This window comes from Chiloscyllium punctatum, chromosome 3, assembly GCF_047496795.1.
Source record: "Chiloscyllium punctatum isolate Juve2018m chromosome 3, sChiPun1.3, whole genome shotgun sequence".
In the NCBI taxonomy this organism is placed as follows: domain Eukaryota; kingdom Metazoa; phylum Chordata; class Chondrichthyes; order Orectolobiformes; family Hemiscylliidae; genus Chiloscyllium; species Chiloscyllium punctatum.
In genome coordinates, this window is record NC_092741.1 from 108,193,457 (window position 1) to 108,217,825 (window position 24,369).

At 41.0% G+C, this 24,369-nt stretch overlaps 1 protein-coding gene across 18 annotated transcripts in view; it reads right to left on the reverse strand.

Moving 5' to 3' along the window:
* adgrb3 (adhesion G protein-coupled receptor B3) overlaps nt 1-24,369 on the reverse strand; it is an 838,641-nt gene that overhangs the window by 475,870 nt on the left and 338,402 nt on the right. For 14 of the 18 annotated variants that reach the window (XM_072558131.1, XM_072558211.1, XM_072558104.1 and 11 more), the window contains one exon: nt 18,586-18,717. The exons of the other annotated variants lie outside the window; for them this stretch is intronic. In XM_072558131.1, coding sequence (XP_072414232.1) covers nt 18,586-18,717 — 132 coding nt within the window. The remainder of the gene's footprint in view (nt 1-18,585; nt 18,718-24,369) is intronic. 18 annotated transcript variants of the gene reach the window in all.

A 24,369-nucleotide genomic window follows, 5' to 3' on the forward strand; every position in this document is an offset into this window, starting at 1 on the left:
TAGAGGTTTATGAAAGGTCTGCCATTGCATAATTCACACATTTACATTTGTATCTTACTCATTCTTACTGATTTTAATGACAATGTTATGAACAAGACAGGTACCAAATCTGTTGTTACTCGATGTGGTAAAATAACAAATGCACTTTCTTTTTTTTGTCGTTGGCTTGGGTTTAGGAATCTCCTTTGTGTGCTGTGAAGAGAGAAAGAGCGAGGACACGAGCCACTTCTTTGTGAACGGGTTGGCAAATTCTGCACACATAGTCGCATGAGGATTACAGGAACAATAGACCATTCTGTGCGCCGAGATTTCCCCTTGTAAAATTAGAACAATGTGTCAAAAAAAAACTGAAAAAGTTCTTCACCTTCTCTTGGTCAGGTGCTTTTCAGAGAGTAATCTTTTTCGCTGTAATGTTAACATGTGAGGGACAGGAGAAAGTGGTCTAAGCGAAGTTTTTTTTAAAATGCTTTCATGGAATGTGGGCATCACTTTCAAGGGTTAATGTTTATTGCACAGCCCTAACAGCTTTTGAATGGAATGGCTTGCTCTGCCATTTCAGAGGGATGTTAAGAGTCAGCCACACTGCTGTGGTTCGGGAGTCATGTCTAGATCAGACCTGATATGGGTGGCTGATTTCCTTCTGTAGAGGACATTCATGAATCAGATGGATTGTTACAAGCATTGGTGGCTACAATGACTGAAACTAGCTTTCAATTCCATCAGTTGTCCAAGAACTGGACCTTGAGATTACACATCCAGTGACATTGCTATTAATCTTTTATTGACTGTAGTTCACTGAATATTCATTAAATTCTTTATTTGGATACTTGTTTCCTCATCCTCCTGTCATTCTCACTTGCCTTGAAAGTAAAAACTTTGGACAGTACTTTCCAAATCATTGAAAACGGAGAATCAAGCAGCTGGTGATCTATTACAAGCCAAGTTGGCTCTAATGATCAAAACCAATTTCATCCATGTGAAATTTGAAGTCAAAGCCTGTTTAAGAGATGCAAGTTCAACAGTGCCTATTGTGGATAATACACAGACACACGCACAAAAATGTGCTTACACAACTTTATATTTGAAGGGACTTTTACCTCGAGTGCACAGAATAGTCTGCTTTTTCACAGAGAAAGGCTATTTAATACATTTGGTGTTTATAATCTACAAAACCTTCCTGTCATTCATCTCATCCTGTCAGTATATTTTTCTATTAGTTTCTCCCTCATCTTTATCTAGCTTGCTCTCACATGCAACAATTAAATTTACTCCATTAAAAATTAATTTCAGTCCACATCTGCGTTCATCTATCAATCACTCTCTTAAGGGTGAACTGCAACTTGTGCCTAGTTTTTGTCCAAATAGTTTGGGGAGTTGGGAGGCTCATGTGTGGGTTCCTGCCTGTATAAACATAGAGTTTGAAAGATAATGCCAACACATGGAGAAACAGCCTTTTCTTATAAGAAATTGAATGAAGGGAAGATAACTTTTCCTATCTTTCTTTGTCAAGCACAGGAAAGGACCCCACAGTGTTGAATGTGTTCTGGGAATTGTATCGAAACAAGCAGTTATGGAAAAGAGAGAAAACATCCTCCAGCAGTCAGAGATATCAAGAAATTACAGACAAAATCTCAACTGATTAATAATGGGCAAGTTGATGACAAATAGTATGTGCTGAGAGTGGCGACACCTAAAACTGACACTTATCAGAACCGTCTGACAATGGAGTTTAAGGGAAATGTTTTTCTTTCTTTTCTGTCTTTTGCTCCAGCAATCTATCAGCTTGTAATGCTGAGCATTGGAGATTGTAAGATACATATTGATTTGCCTGATTTTTTTAGGATGGGGTGGATAAATGGTAGATAGCCCATGCTGACTGGAAATGAGGCAGTACACAAAATATGCGTGCACTGTCTGGATTGCTGTGTGGCCAAGGGCTGGTCTGAACTGAGCAGCTGTTCCTTGTTTGCCTTTGGTGAACAGCAGGGTGCCCAAGTAACATTCCAAAGGAAGCTAATCCTCCAGGCCATCTTGCCTTGTTTAAGGTGCAGTTCCTGTCAAAGAGAAGTTGAAACAGTGTGCTGCAGTCTGTGGAAGTGACAACACCCTAGATGTACTGGTCAGTGAGGTAGAAGACAGGAAGGAAGTGATACCTCTGTTGGAGGTTGTTGAGATTGAGTAGGGTATGAGGGCACATGATGAAGGGAGTTAATTGTTCAGCATCTTGTTCCCGGGACATGGCAGTGCTGATGGAATAGGGTTAAAGACCCTATAGAGTGAATGCAGTGCTGCACATCACATTCCCTCACCCCATACACCTTTTATACCTCTCAATTTATCACATCCCCATTACATCACACGTAAATGGACACACTCCAATCTCTCCAGCAACATGTCCATCTGTGTGGCTCTGCAGCTCTGTGCATGGCTGCTCCATCACCCAAACACACTGACAGATACTTAGTGACACACTGTCCCTTCCCCTCAAGGAGGAGGACACCCACAAAAGTGGATAATGGGGAACCACCATACCTACATACCCACAGCATCGTCCAGGCAATGGTATGTACAATTATTAGCACAAGTGCCATTTGACCTGTGCCCAGAGTTGGTGGGACAACCCCAAGGCCATAGAAAATCACAACATTATGCACCCTCTCTGCTCACCCTTTCCTCTCATCCTGGTTGGAACCATGAAACAGAAACTGTTAAGAAGCAGACTGTGGACATTCTACTTAGAAGCCAACCCTCATCTACATTCAGATAGCCACGGGCTGCTTGGCTCCTGCAACCTCACACACAAGGCAGATGGTGAAGAAAGAGAACTCTGAGGGAGATGAGAGGTTGAGCAAGTTGTGCCAAAACACACTGGCATTTAGAAAAAAAGAAAAGTTATCTCATTAAAACAGATAAGATAACATAACACATGAGGAGACTTAACAGGGTGAATGTTGAGAGGATGTTTGCCCTCATGAGACAGTCTAGAATGAGGAGGCAGAAAGTGTCTCTCAGTTAAGACGGAGATGAGGAATAGTAACATCTTTAAGACGGCTATTAGTCCTTGGAATTCACGAACACTGCAAGGCAGTTAAATGACAGTCAAGGCTGAGTTAGATTTGTTTTAATAACAAGGGAGTTAAGAGTTATGGAGAGTGTGGCAACAGGAAAGTGTAATTGAGGCCCATTAGTTCTTATTGAATAGTGGAGCTGGCCTGATGAACTGAATGGCCTATTTGATTTGATCGCATGATTGTATATGACCCTGAGCACCACTTGCTCAACAACTGGCACTACACAAATGTTAGAGGTTAGTGTAGAGTCAGGATGAGTCACGTGGTCAGTCACAGGGCACATTTGGGTTGCAGCCAGAGCAAGGGAGATGGGTCTGTTCCTAATGAACTCTCCCAGAGGGACAATGTCATGCAAGAGTTTCATCAGTGCACACTCTGATGAGGACCTGGTCAGGGTGCACGATAGGGAGAAGCTGAGGCACACTTGGGTGTTAAATACATCGACAGGACTGTCAGGCACACTCTGAGGGCTGTGAAGGAAAGTGGATGAGTTCAGCGCCAGTATAGCACAGGACTTGGAAAGAAAGATGAAGGTTTTTAGAGATCTCTGACTGCTGCCATCCAGGCACAGACAGCTACCATCATAAAATGTGAATAGTTGTGATCAAAGGGACCTTTTGTCTCAAACAGCAGTTCAGCAATTACCCACAGGAAATTACAAGGATTGCTGTCCCTGATCAAATTCCAGTGGCTCTGCAGAGTACGTTCCTGCTGCCATCTCTCAAGATGGCTACACCCATGCTGCTTAACTGTTGATTGCCTGGGTGCACGCCCTTTTGCAGCTCTGCCTGTTGAGGCCAGGGTGGTGCAGACTGAAGCTGAAGATGGCCTTGGGTGAAGCAGGGGCTTTCACACAAGGACATTCACAGTCTCCTCTGATGAGAGTCAGCAGCTTTTCCCCAGTCATGCTGCAGTCGTGCTGCACTGGCACAGGCAGTGTCATTAGCAGGACAGACACTAAGCAGATGCACAGAAACTGATCAGTTCTGTTGTCCTTTTTATTAATAGTATGTTGCTGGATGGTGTTGATTTATGAAGGCACTGGCTGCGGATTCTTGTTGAATGATGTTAGTCAAGAGAACTTTGCATTGTGGAATCTGAGATAATTGCAAGAATAAGATGGATCAATGTTGGGGTAATTAACTTCAATTGAAAGGAATCCTTACACACAGTGTGAGCCTCTCCCTCAGTGTAACTGTTGTATGTGGTGTCTATCCTTTCTCCTCTTCTAATGCTGGAGTCAGAAGATACCTGCTGGAACAACAGAATTGTACATTTGTTGAAGACAGAATGCACCTTGGCAAACACGGACACCCTCTCAAGAATGTGCTGCACAGATTCCATGCTCATGTGTGAGGCCATTGTTTTGTGAGCCCTGTGGTTTGCTTCACAGCTCCGTAAATCTCTTCTTTGTGGAATGGCAGGTGGCTGTCATGAATCATGTGTGGAGCGAGTGCTCCCTGTCTTTTTTTAATTCATGAGGCCATTGTTGGCTAGGCCAGAATTTATTGCCCATCGTTAGTTGCCTCAGAGATGGTAGTAGAAGGTAGAGAATTGCGACCATCCTTGGGCTACAGGGACATCCATAATTCTGTTAGAGAGAAAGACCCAGTGGCAGTAAAAGAACTGCAATAAATTTCCAAGTCAGATGGTGAGTGGTTTGGAAAGGAACTGGCTGCTAGTAGTGCTCTCATGTATCTATTCCCTTTGTTCTTCTTAGATAAAAGTAGTTATGGAAAGTGCTTTCTTAGGATTATTGGTGAGTTTCTGCAATGCATCTTGTGCGAGCAGACATCTTGCTGACTGTACTGGAGACCTGAAGATGAGACAGAATACCTGACTGTCACAGGGTCAAAGGATTGTAGGTGTTGCCAGGAAACTGCTTATTAAAAATGACAGGGTGAAAATAGTTATCACAGACATTGTGGCAAGCATTATCCTCATCCTGATTGAGGTTTAGGGTCTTTGGGTGATAGGTGACAGAAATCTATCAATGCAAAGTCCCTTGACTACTCCTAGCTAATCCAAATAGAAAGGTCTCCCTCCCAACAGAGGCTTTGCATAACTATCTCTTCTTTGGTTGTCCTGCTGATGTTGTAGAGAAAATGGCACTGCAACTGCCAGGACAAGCACTGAGCCAATACATTTCCAACCCTGTGCCACACAGAGTAGAGTTGCAAAGTGAAAAGTTACAAGAACAAAGGAATACAAGGTCCCATTGATATCCTTCGATGAAGATTATGAGAGGAGACTCAAATGGAGCCAAACACTGGCAAAAACTGGTCAGGCTGAACAGTCTGATTTTTTAAAATTGATTTATTACTGTTCAACAGAAGGCCATTTGAGCCATTGAACCCATGTTATGTTGTGCTGTACATTCTCTGCAAAAGTCTCTTCAATTAACTATTCTCTCATAGCTCAATGTCTACAGTGGTAGCCTCTTTCATGCAAAAGACAGGTGGGTTGTTCCAAAGCTTCAAGTGCTGGTATAGATCACTCTTCGAATAGATTGCTGGCTCATTGCCAAAGGGAAGAAATGGTCACCATCATGACCACATGGTAGGATAGAACATATATAAAGAAATAATGGTGACTTAGAAAGGCACATGATTTTCATAGGATATTTTAATCTAAATATTGACTGGGAAAGTCAAAGGCAGCATAAATAAAGAGTTCAAAAAATGTTTTTGGTATACTTAGATAGAACAGCATGTTACGGGAGCTGATCAGAGAGCAGGATATATTAGATCTGGCACGGTGTAATGAAATCAGATTAATTAATGAGCTCATATTGTGGGAGCTTCTCGGTAGCAGCAACCATATCTAATTGAATTTTACATTACATTTGAGGGAGAGAGGAGTGGTTGAATATTTCTTTTTGAAAATTTAAATGAGGACATTTATAAGGGCATGAACACAGAAAAGGCTAAAGTGAATTGGTAAATTAGGATGAAGGATAGGTAATTAGAGAAACAATAGCAGAGATTTAGGAGGGGATATTTCAGAATACACAAAATAGTTACATTCCAAATAGTAAGAAAAATTGTAAGGGATGGACCAACCATTTGTGGTTAATCATGGAATCCCTACAGTGTGGAAACAGGCCCTTCGGCCCAAAACGTCCACACCGACCCTCCAAAAAGTAACCCACCCAGACCCATTCCCCTAACTTGTTATGCTATATTTACTCCTAACAAATGCACCTAGCTTACACATCCCTGAACACTATAGGTAATTTAGCATGGTCAATTCACCTGATCTACCCATATTTAGACTGTGGGAGGAAACCGGAGCACCCGCAGGAACCCCACACAGATACGGGGAGAATGTGCAAACTTCACACAGTCAGTCACCCGATGTTGGAATCAAGCCTGGGTTCTTGGTGCTGTAAGGCAGCAGTTCTAACCACTGAGCCACCATGTTAAAGATATTATCAAATGTGAAGAAAAAAAAATTGTTTAAACTGTACACCAGAAAATTGCACAGAATATATAAGAAAACTAAAAAGTTCATGAGGGAAAAATCAAAGTGCAAGAGAAAGCCAGCCAGATGCATAAAACAGTTAGTAAGAGTTTCTATAAATATTTGGAATGAAAAGAGGTTAGCAAAGTGAGTGCTGATCCCAGAGAAAGTGAGGCTGGAGAATTAATAATAGAAAATAAGGAGATAGCAGATTAACGGCCAGTAGTCATAGTAAACATTGATAATAACAACATAGGTTAAAAAAAAGGGATGACGTCCTAAAAGCAAAATATAGAGAGCTAGCAAGAAATTTGAAATGTAAGACCTCAAAGGTAATTATCTCAGGATCACTACTGGTGCCATAAGCAAGTCATGAACTAGTAGAACCAGCAGGATATATAGGATGAACACATGGTTGAAAAAATGGTGTGGGGTGAGAATTTCAGATTAGTGGGGCATTTGAACTGGTTCTGGGGGAGGTGGGACCTGCATAAATGGGACGGGTTACACCTGGGAAGGATCTAGACACACATCTTTTGCGGGGGGTGGTGTCTGGGGAGAGTTTAAGTTTGTGTGGCAGGGAATGGGAAGTAGGGAATGGGATGCAGAGATTGTGAGAGAAGAAGAAACTAAGGCTAAGAGGAATAAGAACAAGGACAGGCAGGGAAACTCTGCTGAAAAGAGCAGGGGAGATGGTATGAAATGCATGTGTTTCTATGCGTGAAGTAAAATAGGCAAGGTAGATGATCTTAGAGCTTAGGTAACTACTTGGAACCAAGACATTATTGCAATTAAGGAGATTTCACTGAAAGAGGAACAGGACTCGTAGCTGAATGTCCCAGGGTTTACTTGTTTCAGTTGTGATAGAAGGGGATGTAAAAGGAGTGGGGGAGTTGCATTACTTGTAAAGAGGAATCTCACAGCTGTACTGCGAAATGGTACATTAGAGGATTCGAGCAGCAAAGCAACATGGGTAGAACTCAGGAATAGGAAAGGTGAAATCACAATGTGGGGTAAACCTCGGGCCTCTCAACAGTCAGTGAGAGATAGAGGACAGAGTATGTAGGCAGATTTTGAAAGATGCAAACGCAGCAGGGTTGTTGTGATGGGTGATTTGAACTTCCCCTATATTGATTAGAACCCGACTGGTACAAAAAGTGAAGTCACATATTATTGGGTGAACTGGCAAGATGGAACTTGCTTAGTCATAGGAGATAGAGGGTAGTGGTGGAAGGATGCTTTTTGGATTGGAGGGTTGTGTCTGGTAGTGTTCCCCAGGGATGGAGAATTTTGAGTGAGGGTGGCTGTTTGAGGGTAAATCTACATCAGACATGTAGAAGTATTTCAAACAGCAGTTTATAAGAGTTCAGGAGTGACACATTACTACAAGAATGAAGGATTGATAGGGCAAGGTACATGAACATTGGATGATGAGGGATGTTATGACCTTGGTCAAAAAGTAAAAGGAAGCATACATAAGGTCTAGGAGGACTGGAACTGATGAAGCCCTTGAAGTACACAACGGAATTAGGAAATAACTTAAACAGGGAATTAGATAGGGTAAAAGGGGTGATGATAAGTCATTAGCAAACAGGGATAAGGAGAATCCCAAGGCTTTTTATACATATATAAAAAGCAAGAGGGTAGCTAGGGAAAGGTTTGCCCACTCAAGGACAAAGGAGAGAACCTATGTTTGGAGCCACAAGAGAGAGGTGAGGTCCTCAATGAATACTTTGTGTCAGTATTCACCAAAGAGAAGGAATTGATGGAAAAATATCTCAGGGAAGGAAGTGTTGAATTTCTAAGACAAGTTGCTATTAAAAAGGAAGACATGTTGTGCATCTTAAAAAGTATTAAGGTTGATACGTTCTCAGGTCCTGATGGGATCTATTCCAGAATATTAAGGGAGGCAGCGAATGAATTGCCGGAGCATTGACTGACATTTTTGTACCCTTTTTGGCCACAGGTGAAGTCCCAGAGGACTGGAAAATAGCCAATGTTGTCCCACTGTTTAAGAAGGGAAGCAGGGATAATCCAGGGAATTACAGGCCTGTGAGCCTCATGTTGGTAGTAGGGAAATTATTGGAAAAGATTCTCAGGGACAAGATCTATATGCATTTGGAAGCAAGTGATCTTATTAGCTATAGACCGTGGGGTTTTATATGGTGGAAGTCATGCCTCACAAACTTGATTGAGTTTTTTGTGAAGTAATAAAAGGGAGAAAAGCAGTTGATGTCGTCTATATGAACTTTCTATCACCAGGTTTTCGTCCAAAAGGTTTGTTTGGAAGTACTAGCTTTCGGAGTGCTGCTGGTAGTTCGACTGGTGCAAAAAGTGAAGTCACACGTTATCGGGTGAGCTGGCAAGATGGATGCTGAACTGACTTAGTCATAGGAGACAGAGGTAGCGGTGGAAGGATGCTTTTTGGAATGGAACGTTGTGACTGGTGGTGTTATACAGGGATGAGTGCTGAGACCTCTGCTGTTTGTTAACTACAGAAATTATTTGGAGGAAATTGTGACAGGTCTAATTAGAAAGTTTGCAGACGATACAAAGGCATGTGGTGTTGCAGATAGTGAGGAGGATTAGCAAAGCATATAGCAAGATATAAATCAGTTGGAGGCATGGGCAGAAAAATGACAGATGGAGTTTAATCCAGACAAATGTGAGGTGATGCAGTTTGGAAGTTGAAGTACTGGTGGAAATTATATAGTGAATGACAGAGCCCTCAGGAGTATTTATATGCAGAGCCATCCGGGTGTGCAGGTCCACAGATCACTGAAGTTGGCAGCGCAGTAGATAAAGCTGTCAAAAAGGCCTACGGCATGCTTGTCTTCATTGGAAGCGGTATTGGGTTTAAGGATAGGCATCAAGAGCTGAAAAAGCACAGCAGGTCAGGCAGTATCCGAGGAGCAGGAGAGTCAACGCTTCGGCAAATGTCCTTCATCAAGAATGAGACTGTGAGCCGAGGAGGTGATGCGTTAAATGGGAGGTGGGGTGGGGCTGGGGCAAGGTAGCTGAGAGTGCGATAGGTAGATAGCGGTCGGGGTAATGGTGAGTCTCACAGCCTCATTCCTGATGAAGGCTTTTGCCCGAAACATAGACTCTCTTGCTCCTCGGATGCACTTCCAGCACCACACTCTCGACTCTCATCTCTAGCATCTGCAGTCCTCACTTTCGCCTATAAGGATAGGCATGTTATACGACAGCTTTGTAGAATTTTATTTAGGTCTGACTTGGAATATTGCATACATTTCTGGTCACCACATTACCAGAAGATGTTGATGCTTCAGAGAGGATACAGAAAAGGTTTATCAGGATGTTGCCTGGATTGGGAGATTTTAGCTATGAAGAAATGTTGGATAGACTGGGTTTGGTTCCACTGGAATGCAGGAGGTTGAGGGACGACCTAATCAAAGTTTTTAAGATTATGATAAAGTGGAAAGCATGAGGTGTTTTTCCCAGGGTGGAGGGGTCAATTACTCAGGGACACAGGACACAGTTTCAAGGTGCGGGGTGGGGGGGTGGGGGGTGGAGGGCATGTTTACATGAGATGTGAGAGGCAAGTTTTTCGCACAAAAGGTGGTAAGTGCCCGAAATGCACTGCCAGATGAGGTTGTGGAAGCAGACACAATAGTAATATTCAAAAAGTACCTGGACAAATACATGAATAGAACAGAAGAGAAGGAGACAGATGCTGTAAGTGAAAACAGTTCCAGTAAGGAAGGGCAAAATGTGTTGATGCAGGCTTGGAGATCCAAAGGGCCCGATTATGCATTGTCTTGTTTTTTGTTCTATGAATTGAGTAGATAGTTTGCATCAGTCTTCATTGTAGAAGATATAAGGAACATCCTAGAAGCAGCAGTAAATCATAAAATGGAAGAGACAGAGGAACTCAGAAAAATTATCATCTCCAGAGAGTTGGTGCTAAATAAATTCTTGGAGCTGCACCGAATTGACTTAATCTTAGGTTCTTAAAATAAATGGCTCATGAGATAATTCTTGCACTAATATTAATTTTTTCCAAACTGTTTTGTTTTGGAGGTCCCATTAAATGAAAGGTAGAAAATATAACTCCTTTATTTTTAGTGGAGACAGAAAGTTCCAATCTACAGGCCAATAGCTTAACATCTGTCACAGGGAAAATATTAGAAGCTATCATTAACAAAGTTATTGCAAGCACTTGGATAAATCCAAATGGTCAGGCCCAACAACATGGCTTTGTGTAAGGGAAATCATGTTTGACAATCCATTGGAGTTCCTTAGGAAAATAATATGTGCTCTGAATAAAGTGGAAATGGTGGATTGTATTGTATTTAGAATTCCAGAAAACATTGGATGAAGCACCACATGTAAGTTTATTGCTGGAAATAAAAGGTCAGGTTGATAGTACGCAATGAGTGATGTGCCACAGGGATTGTTCCTGAGGCCTCAGCAATTTACAGTTCATGTAAATAACTTTGATGAAGGGGCTTCAGTTATGGCTGCCAAACTGGCTGATGATGCGAAGATCAGTAGGAAGGTAAGTTGTGTAGACAACATATGGAAGCTACAAAAACACATAGTAAAGTAAGTGGACAAAAATCTGGCTAACTGAGTATATTGTGGAAAAATGTAAAATTGTCTATTTTAGCAGGAAGAATGATATTGAAACTTATTATCTAAATGAAAAGAGGTTGCAGGACACTTCGATACAGAGGGACGTCCTTGTGCATGAATGGCAAACCATTAGGGATACAACTATAAAAAGTAATTAGGAAAGCTCAGCTTATTAAAGAAATGTAAGTGCATTAGAAACAGTTAAGAGAAAGTTCACCAAACTACTACTTGGAATGGATGAATTGTCTTATGAAGAAAGGCTAAACAGGTGAGGGTTGCATCATTGGAGTTTAAAAGAATAAGAGACTTAATTAAAAAATAAATGATTCTAAGCAGTCTTGATAGCACATATGTGGAAAGGAAACTTCCTTTTATAGGTCAATATAGAACAGGAGTCACAGTTTAATAATTATGCATTATTCATTTATACAGAGATGAGGCAAAGTTTTTTCTCTTAGGTAGTTTGAATGTTTTTGGATATCTCTTTCTAAAAAGGTGATGGAAGCAGAATCCTTGAATATTTAGAAGACAGAGTTAAAGAGATACTTGCCATGTGTTTGGGATTGTGGATTTGAGATTACAGTCAGATCAGCCATGATTTTAATGAATGGTGAAACAGCCTTGTGTGGCTGCATGTCCTACTTCTGCTCTTTTATATTGAAGTCAGGCTTGGTTAACATTGAGATGTTGGACTCCAAACTGGCATTTCCATTCATTTCTCCAGGCTAGAGAATCCAGCTGGGAAATGGGCTTGCTGCTTGAAATAGGCAGCTCATTGAGCAGAACATTTTAGGCCCCCTTTAAAACTGGAATCGGCACTCTTCTATTCTTTCATAAGGTGTAGGTCAGCCTTTAGTGTTCATTCCTAATTGCCCTGGAAAAGGTATCAGTGGGCTGCCTTCTTGAACTATTACAATTTATGTTGTATAGTGTGTATCCTTAAGGAGAGAATTTCAGATATCTAATCCAGTGTCAGTGAAGGAACAGCAATTATCTTCATGTCAGGATGGTTTATGACTTGGAAGGAAAGATCCAGGTGGTGATGCTTTCCTTTATGTCCTGACATTGTCCTTCTAGATAGGATTTGGGAGGTGCTTCAGAGGATTATTAGTGAGTTGCAGATGTACATCTTGTATCGAGTATATTACTTGCCACTTCTAACCTTTAGCTTGAAAGTTGTTTAGATTTTACTGCACATAGATATGGACTGTTAAAGTATCTGAGGAGTTGTTAATAGAACTGAATGTCACACAATCATCAGTAGTTATCCTCACTTATAACCTTATGATGGTGTGAAGGTCATTGCTGAAGTGCAACTTGAGCAATAAGGCTGCTAATTCTATATTAGCACTATTATTGCCCAGTCAACGCCAGACAGTGTAAATCAATACTAGAAGCTCTTATTTCCAATCTATTTTTCTGGGCTTTCTTTACTCTATTTCAAACTAATACAGTTCATACATTTGGTAAGATTTAACTAAAATAATCTGCTAAAATCTACATTCCCAACTCTCCTTATTATCTAGTCAACACAGACAGCACTGCAGTTTCTCCATACCAATCTCAACCTTCTTTTAATCAATCTGAATAATTCAGTCTACGTCTTTGTTATAAGCTGTCTTGCATTCAGGAATTATTCATGATTTTTCTCCCTTTGCACCCTCTCAAGTGTGTCAACATATTTTTCGATGTAAAGTGACCAGAGCAGATGCACATTTTTTAATATGGTCTTAATTAGAGGTAGAATTAACATGAGATACTCCAACTTGTTGCTTGGTTTATTATGGTCAAATAATCCCTTAAACCTCCATGATTGCTGTCTCACAAATCCCTGCTCTGTTCAATGATGAATCCCAATTGGATTGCTTCTCAGTATAACTATTCATAAAGCAATCAGGATTTACATTTTCCCCTCTTAAAATTGATTCATTTTTTATGTTCTTTGCTTTTATGCTTTCCACTGGCAAATTTATGTTTTCTTGCCTACTCCTAGCTATCCTTCATTGTATGGTGGTGGATCATGTTGCCATCTCAAAGACTATCTTTGCCAAATTGTGTTGAATGTTGCCATTTTTTACTAGAATCTTAGGTCTTCCTTCAAGCCTTAAGAGACAGTCAATGCTAAACGCCTGTGTTTCTTTACACAACTGTATTAGTATTTCCTATACTAATAGGAAACAGCGGAAAATAGGGGATGGCATGGTGGCTCAGTGGTTAGCACTGCTGCCTTACAGTGCCAGGGACCTGGGTTTGATTCCAGCTTTGAGTGAATGTCTGTGTGGAGTTTGCACATTCTCTCCATGCCTATGCGGATTTCCTCTGGGTGCTCCAGTTTCCTTCCACAGTCGAAAGATGTGCAGGTTAGGTAATATTGGCCATGCTAAATTGCCAGTTGTGTTTAGGGATGTGTAGATTACAAGCATTAGTCAGGGGAAATGTGAGGGATTGGGTCTGGGTGGGATACTCTTTGGAGGGTTGGTGTGGACTTGTTGGGCCAAATGGCCTGTTTCCACAATGTAGTGATTCTATGAATTCCATACAGATTCTATGCTGAGCCATATTTGGATATCATAGAAAGTGCAAAAGAGGCCATTTAACCCATGGAGTCTGCATCTATTCTCTGAAGAGAACCTCACCCAGGCATAGCCCCCCTCCCTATCCCTATGACCCTACATTTACCATGGCTAATCCACCTAGCCTGCAAATCTTTGGACTGTGAAAGGAAACTGGAGCATGGGAAAGACTTGCACACTCCACACAGACAGCCATCCAAGGCTGGAACCGAACCTGGGTTCATGGCGATGTGAGGCAGTGATGCTAGCCATTGAGCCACTACACTACCCCAGTGACTTCTGCTTTCTTCATTTCAATTATTTTTCCATCTACCTCCTTCCTAGTTTATTGGCAACCTTTTCAAGTAATTCTTTGAAATATTTACATGGAGACTATCTGTTATCTATCAAGCTACAAACTCACTGCCCTCTATAGAGATGTCCAGTTATCACAGAATCACAGCTTTGTTAATATGTCAAAGAAGACCACTTGGCTCATCACATCCTCACTGATGCCAGTGCTCTCTTGCCTAGTCTCTGAAAGCTTGTGCATTTTTTCTATTTGAATAATCATCTAATGTTTTGAATGAGTAACTTGAAGCCACCTCTACTATGCTTTCAGACAGTGCATTCCAGACCATAAGTACTCACTATGAAAATGCTTACTCTCATGTCACATTTGCTTCTTTCCCAAAATTCTTTAAGTCTGCTCTCCGGTTCTCAATCTGTATCCACTTTCACCAGACTCTTCATGATTTGAAAACATCTAGCAAATCTCCTCCTTTCCAAGGAAAATGGTCCCTAATTCTCCAATCTTTCAACATAACTAAAGTGCCTTATCCTCATTTTTGTAAACTTCTTCTGTACTCGTCAGAACTGTACACAATTCTCCAACTGAAATCTAACCAATATCATATACAAGTTGAACATAAACTCTATGTTCTTACATTGTATGCTTTACCAACAGTTCTGTCTACTTTCCTGTCACCTTTAATGTCTTATATACATATACACCTCGTTTCCATGGTCCTGCACATCCTTTAGAATAGTAATTTTTATTTTAGATTTTTTGACCAGTTATATTAATCTTACTCAACCTGTTCAGAAATGTTATTATACATCTCTGGAACAGGTAGCTTTTGAACCCAGGTCTCAGAGACAGGGATACTGCAACTGCACCAGAAGAGCCCCAGTCTTTATGTTATGCTTTCTCTACATATTCTTTGTACCCAGGTGCATCATCTCCCCATTCTCTGCCTTGAACTTCATCTGACACCTATCTCTCCACTCTATCAACATTACAACATCCTTTTGGAGTTCCATACTGTCCCCTCACAGTTTACAATTCATCCAAGATTTGGGTAATCTGCAAACTTTGAATTTGCGCCATTCACACCAAGACTGAGATTTTTTTACAGGAAAGATAAGAAGAAGCAAGGGTCCAAGTACAAACCTCCTGGAAATTCCACTATAAACCATTTTCCATCTGAAAACTATTCATTATATATTACTTTTTGTTTCCTACTCCTCATCAATTTTGTATTCAGTTGATACTCTTTCTATTATTCCATGATACTTTCCTCACAAGTCTGTCGTGTAAGGTCAATGTGCACCACATCAATAGTTTTCTCCTCCTCAACCCTATCTGTTACCTCTTCAAAAGTCCCCAACAAGTTAGTTAAGCATGATTTTCTCCTCCCAAATCCACACTGATTCTTCTGTTACTTGACCTACTTGGCTTACCTTATTCCTAAGAACCAGATCTAGCAATGCCTCCTTTCTTATTGGATTGGCATATACTCTGTAGTAATTTCTCCTGAATGTGAGGAGAATTTAGGAACACTTGGCCCTTACTGACCCTAACACAATTACTATACCAGTAAGGGCAATTAAAGTCCCCAGTAATAACATCTCTATGATGTCTACACTTCTCAGTAATTTCGTTGCAAATTCGTTCCTCTAGATTCTTCCCAGTTGGTAGTCTATATAGTATATTGAGCAATGTAATTTCACCCTTTTTCCTCCTTAGTTCCAACCAAATTGATTCTATTCTTGAGATCTCTGCAACATTCTCTTTCTGCTGTTCTGCAATGGTCTCCTTATCCAAAATAACACCCATATTTCTTCCCTCTCTCCTAATCTTTATGAACACCTTGTAACCATGAATATTTAACATCCTGTCTTGCCCTTCCTTCAGCCAGATCTCCATTATCACCCACAGCATCATAGTGCCACAAGGCAATCTGTGCCTGTAACTCGCCAATCTTATTACTTTATGTATGCAGTATAACTCTGAGTTACAGTTCATTCATTTCTCCTTTGTCAGAACCTCCACCTATTAAACTATATTCTCTGCTCCAGTCTGCAATACCTCGCTCAGCATTTTGTGCACCCTACTATTTTCTGATATTCTCTACTGGTTCCAACACCTCAGCTGAGCTAACTTAAGCCCTCCCCCAAAGCACTAGCAAAATGGTCACAAACAACTCATTCTCAACTCTGTTCAGATGCAATATAGATGGCTTGTCCAGGTGCTAACTCCATCAGAGCCAGTCCTTGTGTCCCAGAGATGTAGAGACTTCCTTACTACAACACCTTTCTATTCATACATGCATTTGTGTTAGCCTTCTATTTCTATGCTTACTTGGACATGGCACTGGGAATAATCCAGAGATTACAAATTTAGAGATTCTATTTGCTAATTTTCTGCTTAGTTTCCTAAATTCAGATTGCAGGACTACTTTTGCCAACCTACCTTTTCTCATTTGTACTCAACATGGATTACAATCTCTGGCTGTTTGTCTTTTCTGTGAAGAATGTTTTGCAATCATTCAACAACATCCCTAACACTGAGGAGGCAACATCCTGGTGTCACATTTATATCCGAAGAAGCGCCCCTCAATTCCCCTAAATGAAGAATCCTCATCAGTGCTGCCTTCTTCTCTAATAGCATATTAAAAAAGAATAAGTAATTCAGAAATTATGGAGAGTAACTCATCTCCCATTTCATGTCCACCATCTTCAAAGCACAAAAATGTGGTAGAATATTCTCCTCTTGCCTGGATGAGTGCAGTTCCAACAACACTTTAGAAATCTGACAACATCCAGGACAAAACAGTCTGCCTGATTGGTACCCTGTCCATTATCTTTAACATTCAGTCATTTCACCATCGATGCACAGTAGCAACAGTGCGTACCAACTACAAGATACACTATAGTTACTCATTACGTTTCCTTGATAGCACTTTCAAAAGCCATGACCACTACTATCTAGAAGGACAAGGGCAGCAGATACATAGGAACACCACCATCTAAGCAGCTCACTCGGCAATGTCACTAGGTCAAAATCCTGGAACATCTTTCTTTAAAAGAATAGTAGGAGGATTTACAACCCAACCACTACTAACAGTTCAAGAAGGCCACCACCTTCACGAGGGCATTTGATGAAGGGCAATAAATGCTAAACTTGCCAGCAACACTCACAGTTCATAAAAGCATTGTATAGTCCAGAAGCTAGGTTAGAACAGGTTGCAGGAGCTGAGTAGATGGGAGAATGAATGAAGTGGGAGTTCGAAAATCTTCCTTAATGAAGTGAACCTGTTGAAAGTTCCTCTTTTCCACATGTAACTGTGAGTAACTTGCTCAGCCCTCTTCCCCCTGTTCAATATCTTACTCTTTTAAATTGCCATCAGTGGATATCATCTGCTGTGCTGTTAACAGTTTGTATACAGTCAGGAACAAACTTTTTGGACAAAGCTTGAATGCAGTGCAGCCAATTAATTCAATTAAATTGGACCATCCATGATATTGATGAATTTTGCCACCATGCTATTCCTTGGAGTTGGTGTATTGCCATTCCCTTCAGAACGGATTAAGCCTGTTGGCTGAAGGTTTTCAGTGAGATCTATTTTGGGATTTATCCTTCTGTGTTGAAGCCTAAATAGGTAATTTTCACTGCGCTGGTAGTCTCCCATGACCATTGTAGCTTGTGCCATAAAAAAAGACTGAGGGGTGATGTAATGGAGATCTTTCAGATTATAAGGGGGGGTTGATAGAGTAGATATAGAGAAGATTTCATTTATGGAAGAGTCTTAAACCTGTGTCCACAAGTATAAGGAAGCCACAAATACAGCCAATAGGGAATTCAGGAGAACGTCTTTAACTGGTTTGAATGTGGAGTTCAATACTATATTGAGATGAATATTGAAGGATTTAAGAGAGATAAAGCTGTGTAAAGACACGGGAGGGAAAAGAATGGAAGGATACTGAAAGAGTGAGATTAAGAGAGCTGAGAGCATCAACACTGGAATAGACCAGCTGGACCACATGGTCTGCTTCTGTATTGTAAATCCCATGTAATTTTACATCAGATACTGAATTAGCTTGAAGTGGCATCACACTGACAGAAAGCATTTTCATTTATACTGGTATGCCTTTAGTAATAGGCTGTCCCTCGAGTATATTTAATGATTTGCAGAGAGGTAAACCTATGGACAGTAACCTGATTCCTCAGCATGTCAAGTTGGATGTGATCGGAGGTTTGACTTGAAGACTTAGGCTTTGATAACAGCAACCTGGGCACTCATTAGCCTGGGTTTGAGATCTGTATCAATGGGGCTTGGCTAACCACACACTTGTAGTTGCCATGTACTGTAGAACAGAACACCATTTCTCACAGAAGCAACTGAAAAGCATCATTCTACAGGTCAGAATATTTTACAAGGGCTTTAGTGACTCTTATAACTGATCCTGTTCAGAGAGCCATCTCTTGTTATAATTATGCTGTGAGACTAATCTCGGGCTACAGCAGCTGAGGCAGAGATTAATCTGGACCTCAGTCTCAACAGTATGGGCCTGGTCTTTTTCTCCCACCACCATTCTGCATCCAGACTGTCACTCACCCAGTGCCACCTCCTCATTCTGCACAACCCTCTGAGGTGCAGGTACCTGTCTCCGCGCTCGGCATAGCTGGTGCTGTGAAGACTTGGCTTTCTCAGAGTCACATAACGTTCTGGCTTTCAGATGTCCCAGGCCTACAGAAGAAGAGCACATCAGAATGCTGCCACCGAGAAGCACTCTCAAATAGTTCCTGCAATGGCAATTTGAATCTTGCTATATTCTAGTGGTTCAGTGACAGTGAGTGAAAGTATTGGAACATAATAGAAATAGCCTCTCTCCTCTGGTCCCCCAGTGAGTTCATTAAATTCAAAGCCAATCTTGATAAATGCATTACAGGCCTTGTTGTGTTTGAAATACAACTTTCCAATCTTGGTCTTTGCTTCTCAATTGATTATAGGTTAGAATTTCCATGTTCATAGATCAAATGGCCTACCACCACTTCTCACTTGTGCATTCTCTCAAAAGACTATAACTAATGGATTAAAGAGGACCAGAAGACATGAGTTGGAACTCCCAGAAGATTAAAGACTGACTGGACATTAAGCAGTTTCTAGCCTCTCAAGGTATTGGAGTGATTGATCCATTAATGTAGTGGGTGCTGAGCCTGAATGTTTTCAAGTAGGAACTGGGCTGATTCCTGGGCTAGGTTTAATTGTCTCAGGGGAGCCTGGACTGATTGATACAGGCATGGTGGAATGTCTATTCATAATGTCCCAGTCAGTGAGCTCCGTCTTGGTATCCTTTTCTAATTTTGTCTATTTTGTGCTGAAGATAGGAGAACAGATTTATGACATTAAAATTTTAAGAATCACTTTAATTTCTCATGTAAATGTCTTTATTTAGGACCAAGTTTTTCAGCAACATGATATAGTCAAATTTTACATGGATAATACTTTCAGATTCACAATCAGAAATTGCTAGAAAACCTCAGGTGGTCTGACGGCATCTGTGGAGAGAAAGCAGACTTCACGTTTCAAGTCCACTGACCCTTCTGCACATCATCTTCTTTAGTTCTGAAGAAGAGTCAGTGGACCTGAAATGCTAATTCTGCTTTCTCTCTATCGGTGTTGCCAGACTGGCTGAGTTTTCTCAGCAATTTCTGATTTGGTTTCTGATTTCCAGCATCTACAGATTTTTTGGGTATTTTTTGTTTCACATTTTGAGGTAATGTAATTCATTCCAGGTCTTTGGACCAGCTGATAATGAACTCCAACACTGGTTGGTGTCCATGGTGCTGAATTCAGCAGGAACCGGCTGTCCACGGGCATATAACAGGATTTCTGATGTTTAAAAAAAGAGAAATTGTGAATCCGCAAGCCCTGCTGTTATAACTAGTCCAAGGCACAGTATATGAAACATTAAGGATTTTGGGAGATAAATTATGCATTTACAGTTATAGAGTCATGCAACATGGAAACGGACCCTTTACTCCAATCAGTCCACGCCAACCATGTTCCCGAACTAAACTAGTCCCATCTGCCTACACTTGGCCAATATCCCTCAAAATTCTTCCAGTTCACGAACTCAGTCAAATGTGTTTTAAACATTGTAACTGTATCTGCATCCATCATTTTCTCCTCTCATTACACTCATGAACCACACTCTGTGTAAACGGGTTGCCCATCATGTTCTTTTCAAATCTTTCTCCTTTCACCTTGAAACTATGACCCCTAGTTTTGAACTTCCCCACCCGAGGGAAAAGAGTCTTTTCATTCACTCTATCTATGCCTTTTATAATTTTATAAACCTCAAAACCTCAATCTCCTGCAGTCCACTGAAACAAGTCCCAGGCTTTCCAGTCTGTTTTTATAAATCAACCCCCCCCCCCCCCCCCCCCCATTCCTGGCAACATCCTAGTAAGTGTTTTCTGAACCCTCTTCAGTTTAATATAACAGGGTGACCAGAACTGCACATGGTACTCCAGAGAGTCCTCACCGATGTCCTGTATAACCTCAACATGATGTCCCAAATCCTATACTCAAAAGTATGAGCAATGAAGGCAAGCATGCTAAATACTCTCTTAACCACCTGTGATGCTAATTTCAAAGAACTTTTTATTTGAACCGCCAAGTGTCTCTGTTCTACAACACTACCCATGGCCCTCCCATTAATTGTGTATAGCCTGTCCCTGTATACAATATCTCACATTTATCCAAATTAAACTCCATCTGCTGCTCCACAGCCCATTGACCCAATTGATCGAGATCTCTTTATAATCTTAGATGACCTTTTTTCCTATCCACTATGCCACCAATTTTGGTGTTATCTGTAAACTCACTAACCATGCCTCCTACATTTATTCCAAATCATTTACGTAAATGTCAGACAAAAATGGACCCAGTACCAGTCCCTGTGGAACAGCACTGGTCAAAGGCCTCCCCAAAAAAGGTTTCTATACACTGGAACAACTATTACTGGAAAATTTACAATACATGCACAAAGACCATTTACGTACGGATACAATGTGTTAGAGAACTAAGGTAAATGGAGTTGGAATAAATCAGTGATGATCAAATGGAATAGCAGAACAGACATAAAGAGCTGAAAACCTCATTCTATTCCTTTGATCAGTCAGCTGTGAAGACAACTGTTTACAGAACTGACAAAAGCATGGCAAAAGATGTGCAATGTTCAGAGTTAACAGCTAAGTGAGAATTTTTCTAAAATTCTAAAAAACCCTCATGTGATGCACCATCAGCTCCCAAATAGTATAGGCACAGGCATCTCCAGGCTTGCATTCAGCAGCTTCTTTCAGATTGTCTGCCTCAACACGGAAAATCAGAGGTGAATAGTTGAATTACTATGCCTTCGTATCCCCCAATGAAAGTAAGCTGATTTAGCTTTTCTAAAGCTGTTGCCTCCACAAGTGGAACAATCAGCAGCTGTGGGCTAATTTTGGTGGTCACCTACTTGGTTCTTTTCCCCCTGATCTTAACATCCTTAACTTACATTACTATTGGTGTTCATACCTTCAGTTACATGAGAACCCTCAACTCTGGGACACACCCCATCCAAGTCCCTTTACCTTGGCATCTCTCTCCTCTTTCAAAAGTCTCCTTATCATCTCTTAAACCCTTTTTGCTCAACTGTCGAATACCAATGTATGTAGCTTCATGTCAAATTTATTTTGACTATCGCTTTTGCTGACGATGAAGACAGTTTGTGAATGAGTCATCAAAGTCAACTCTGTTGCTGTTTTCACAGCTATTGTTAGGAATTCTGAGAATTTCCAGAGATTTTCTGCTTATATTTCAGATCTGCACCTTCCACAGTATTTGGATGTCCCTCTTGTTCCCATTGAAATTACTTGCATCACAATCTCTACTGACGTATCTCTGCTGCTAAAGGTTCTTCCATTAGGCTCAGATTGACATTATCCAAGCCAATGGCATTCTCTTTCCCCTCTTGGAGTTTGAATACTACTACTGAAGCATCTCTAATTGTCAGCTATGGCTGCTGGTAGTATTCATACCTTGGAATGAGAGAGCTGTGAGTGAAATGCCCACTCAATGAATTTGAGTAAAAAATTTATCTTGCAATATAGCACAGATAAGGGTTAATCAACTCATTGAATCTGTATTGTATTTATTCATGGTAACTGAGCATCATAATCCCCATTGCCTTACCAAGGGACAGGCAAAATAGAAAGATTCACCTTAGTCGAATAAGCCGAATATTACTGAGGCATAACTACTTAATTCAGAGCTAGATTTTGTTGAATAAAAACCCCCTTTCAGAGTAGTTACGAACAAAAAAACCATAGCAATGTTTGAAGGAGATCAGAGGAGTTGTGTTGCCATCATGTACGTCTCCACCAACATCCGCAAAAACAATGAGTTGATGAATTGATGCATTTCTCAAGAAATTTTCAAGGATCTTGCTGTGTATGAATTTGCAGTGTGTTATGTCAGTTCTAATGGCTTTTCATTGGCACTGAAAGCCTTTGGAAAAGTGACCAAAGAAATGCTGGCTCTTATTTTCTATTGACTTTCACATTCTTATACGTAAAGAAATCACAGGTGACCCCTCCCAATCTAACTAATCTCTCCATTATTGCAGGAAAGGAAGGTTATGTCAGGTATAGACAAGATAGATCCAATAAGTCCTAAGAAGAGTATAAAGGCAGTAGGAGTACATGTGAGAGGCAAAAAGGGACATGAGATAGCTTTGGCAAATAGTTCAGGAGAATCCAAAGAGTTTCTACAAATACATTAAGGAAAAAAGGGTAAGGAGGGGGAGAATAGGGCCCCTCAAAGATCAGCCTTTGTGTGGAGCTGCAGAAGATGGGGAGATACAAAACAAGTATTTTGCATTAGTGTTTACTGTGGAAAAGGACATGGAAGATATAAAATGTAGGGGAATAGATGGTGACATCTTGAAAAATGTCCATATTACTGAGGAGGAAGTGCCGGATGTGTTGAAACACATTAAAGTGGATAAATCCCCAGGACCTGATCAGGAGTATCCTCGAACTCTGTGGGAAGCTCGGGAAGTGATTGTTGCGCCCCTTGTTGAGATATTTGTATCATCGATAATCACAGGGGAGGAGCCGGAAGACTGGAGGTTGGCTAACATGGTGCCACTATTTAAGAAGGGTGGTAAGGACAAGCCAGGGAATAATAGACCAGTGAGCCTGATGTTGATGGTGGGCAAGTTGTTGGAGGGAATCCTGAGGGACAGGATGTACATGTATTTGGAAAGGTAAGGACTGATTAGGGATAGTCAACATGGCTTTGTGCGTGGGAAATCATGTCTCACAAACTTAATTGAGTTTTTGAAGAAGTAATAAAGAAGATTGATGAGGGCAGAGCAGTAGATGTTATCCACATGGACTTCAGTAAGGTGTTTGACAAGGTTCCTCATGGGAGACTGGTTAGCAAGGTTAGATCTTGTGGAGTACAGGGAGAACTAGCTATTTGGATACAGAGCTGGCTCAAAGTAGAAGACAGAGGGTGGTGGTGGAGGGTTGTATTTCAGACTGGAGGCCTGTGACCAGTGGAGTGCCACAAGGATCGATGCTGGGTCCACTACTTTTCATCATTGCTATAAATAATTTTGATGTTAGCATAAGAGGTAAAGTTAGTAAGTTTGCAGATGACACCAAAATTGGAGGTGTTGTGGACAGTGAAGAGGGTTTTCTCAGATTACAACAGGATCTGGACCAGATGGACCAATGGGCTGAGAAATAGCAAATGGAGTTGAATTTAGATAAATGCAAGGTGCTGCATTTTGGGAAAGCAGGATTTATACACTTAATGCTAAGTTCCTAAGGAGTGTTGCTGAACAAAGAGACCTTGGAGTGTAGGTTCATAGCTCCTTGAAAGTGGAGTTGCAGGTAGGTAAGATAGCGAAGAAGGTATTTGGTATGCTTTCCTTTATTGGTCAGAGTATTTTGTACTGGAGTTGGGAGGTCATGTTGCAGTTGTATGGGTCATTGGTTAGGCCACTTTTGAAATATTGTATGCAATTCTTCCTCTTGGAAGGATGTTGTGAACCTTGAAAGAGTTCGGAAAAGATTTACATGGATGATGCCAGGGTTGGAGGATTTGAGCTATAGAGAGTGGTTGAATAGGCTGGGCTGTTTTCCCTGGTGTCAGAGTCTGAGGGGTGATCTTATAGAGGTTTATAAAATCATGAGGGGCATGGATAGGATAAATAGATAAAGTCTTTACCCTGGGGTGGGGGAGTCCCGAACTCAAGGGCATAGGTTTAGGGTGAGATATAAAAGAGACCTAAGGGGCAACCTTTTCATGCAGAGGGTGGTGCAGGCATGAAATGAAGTGTCA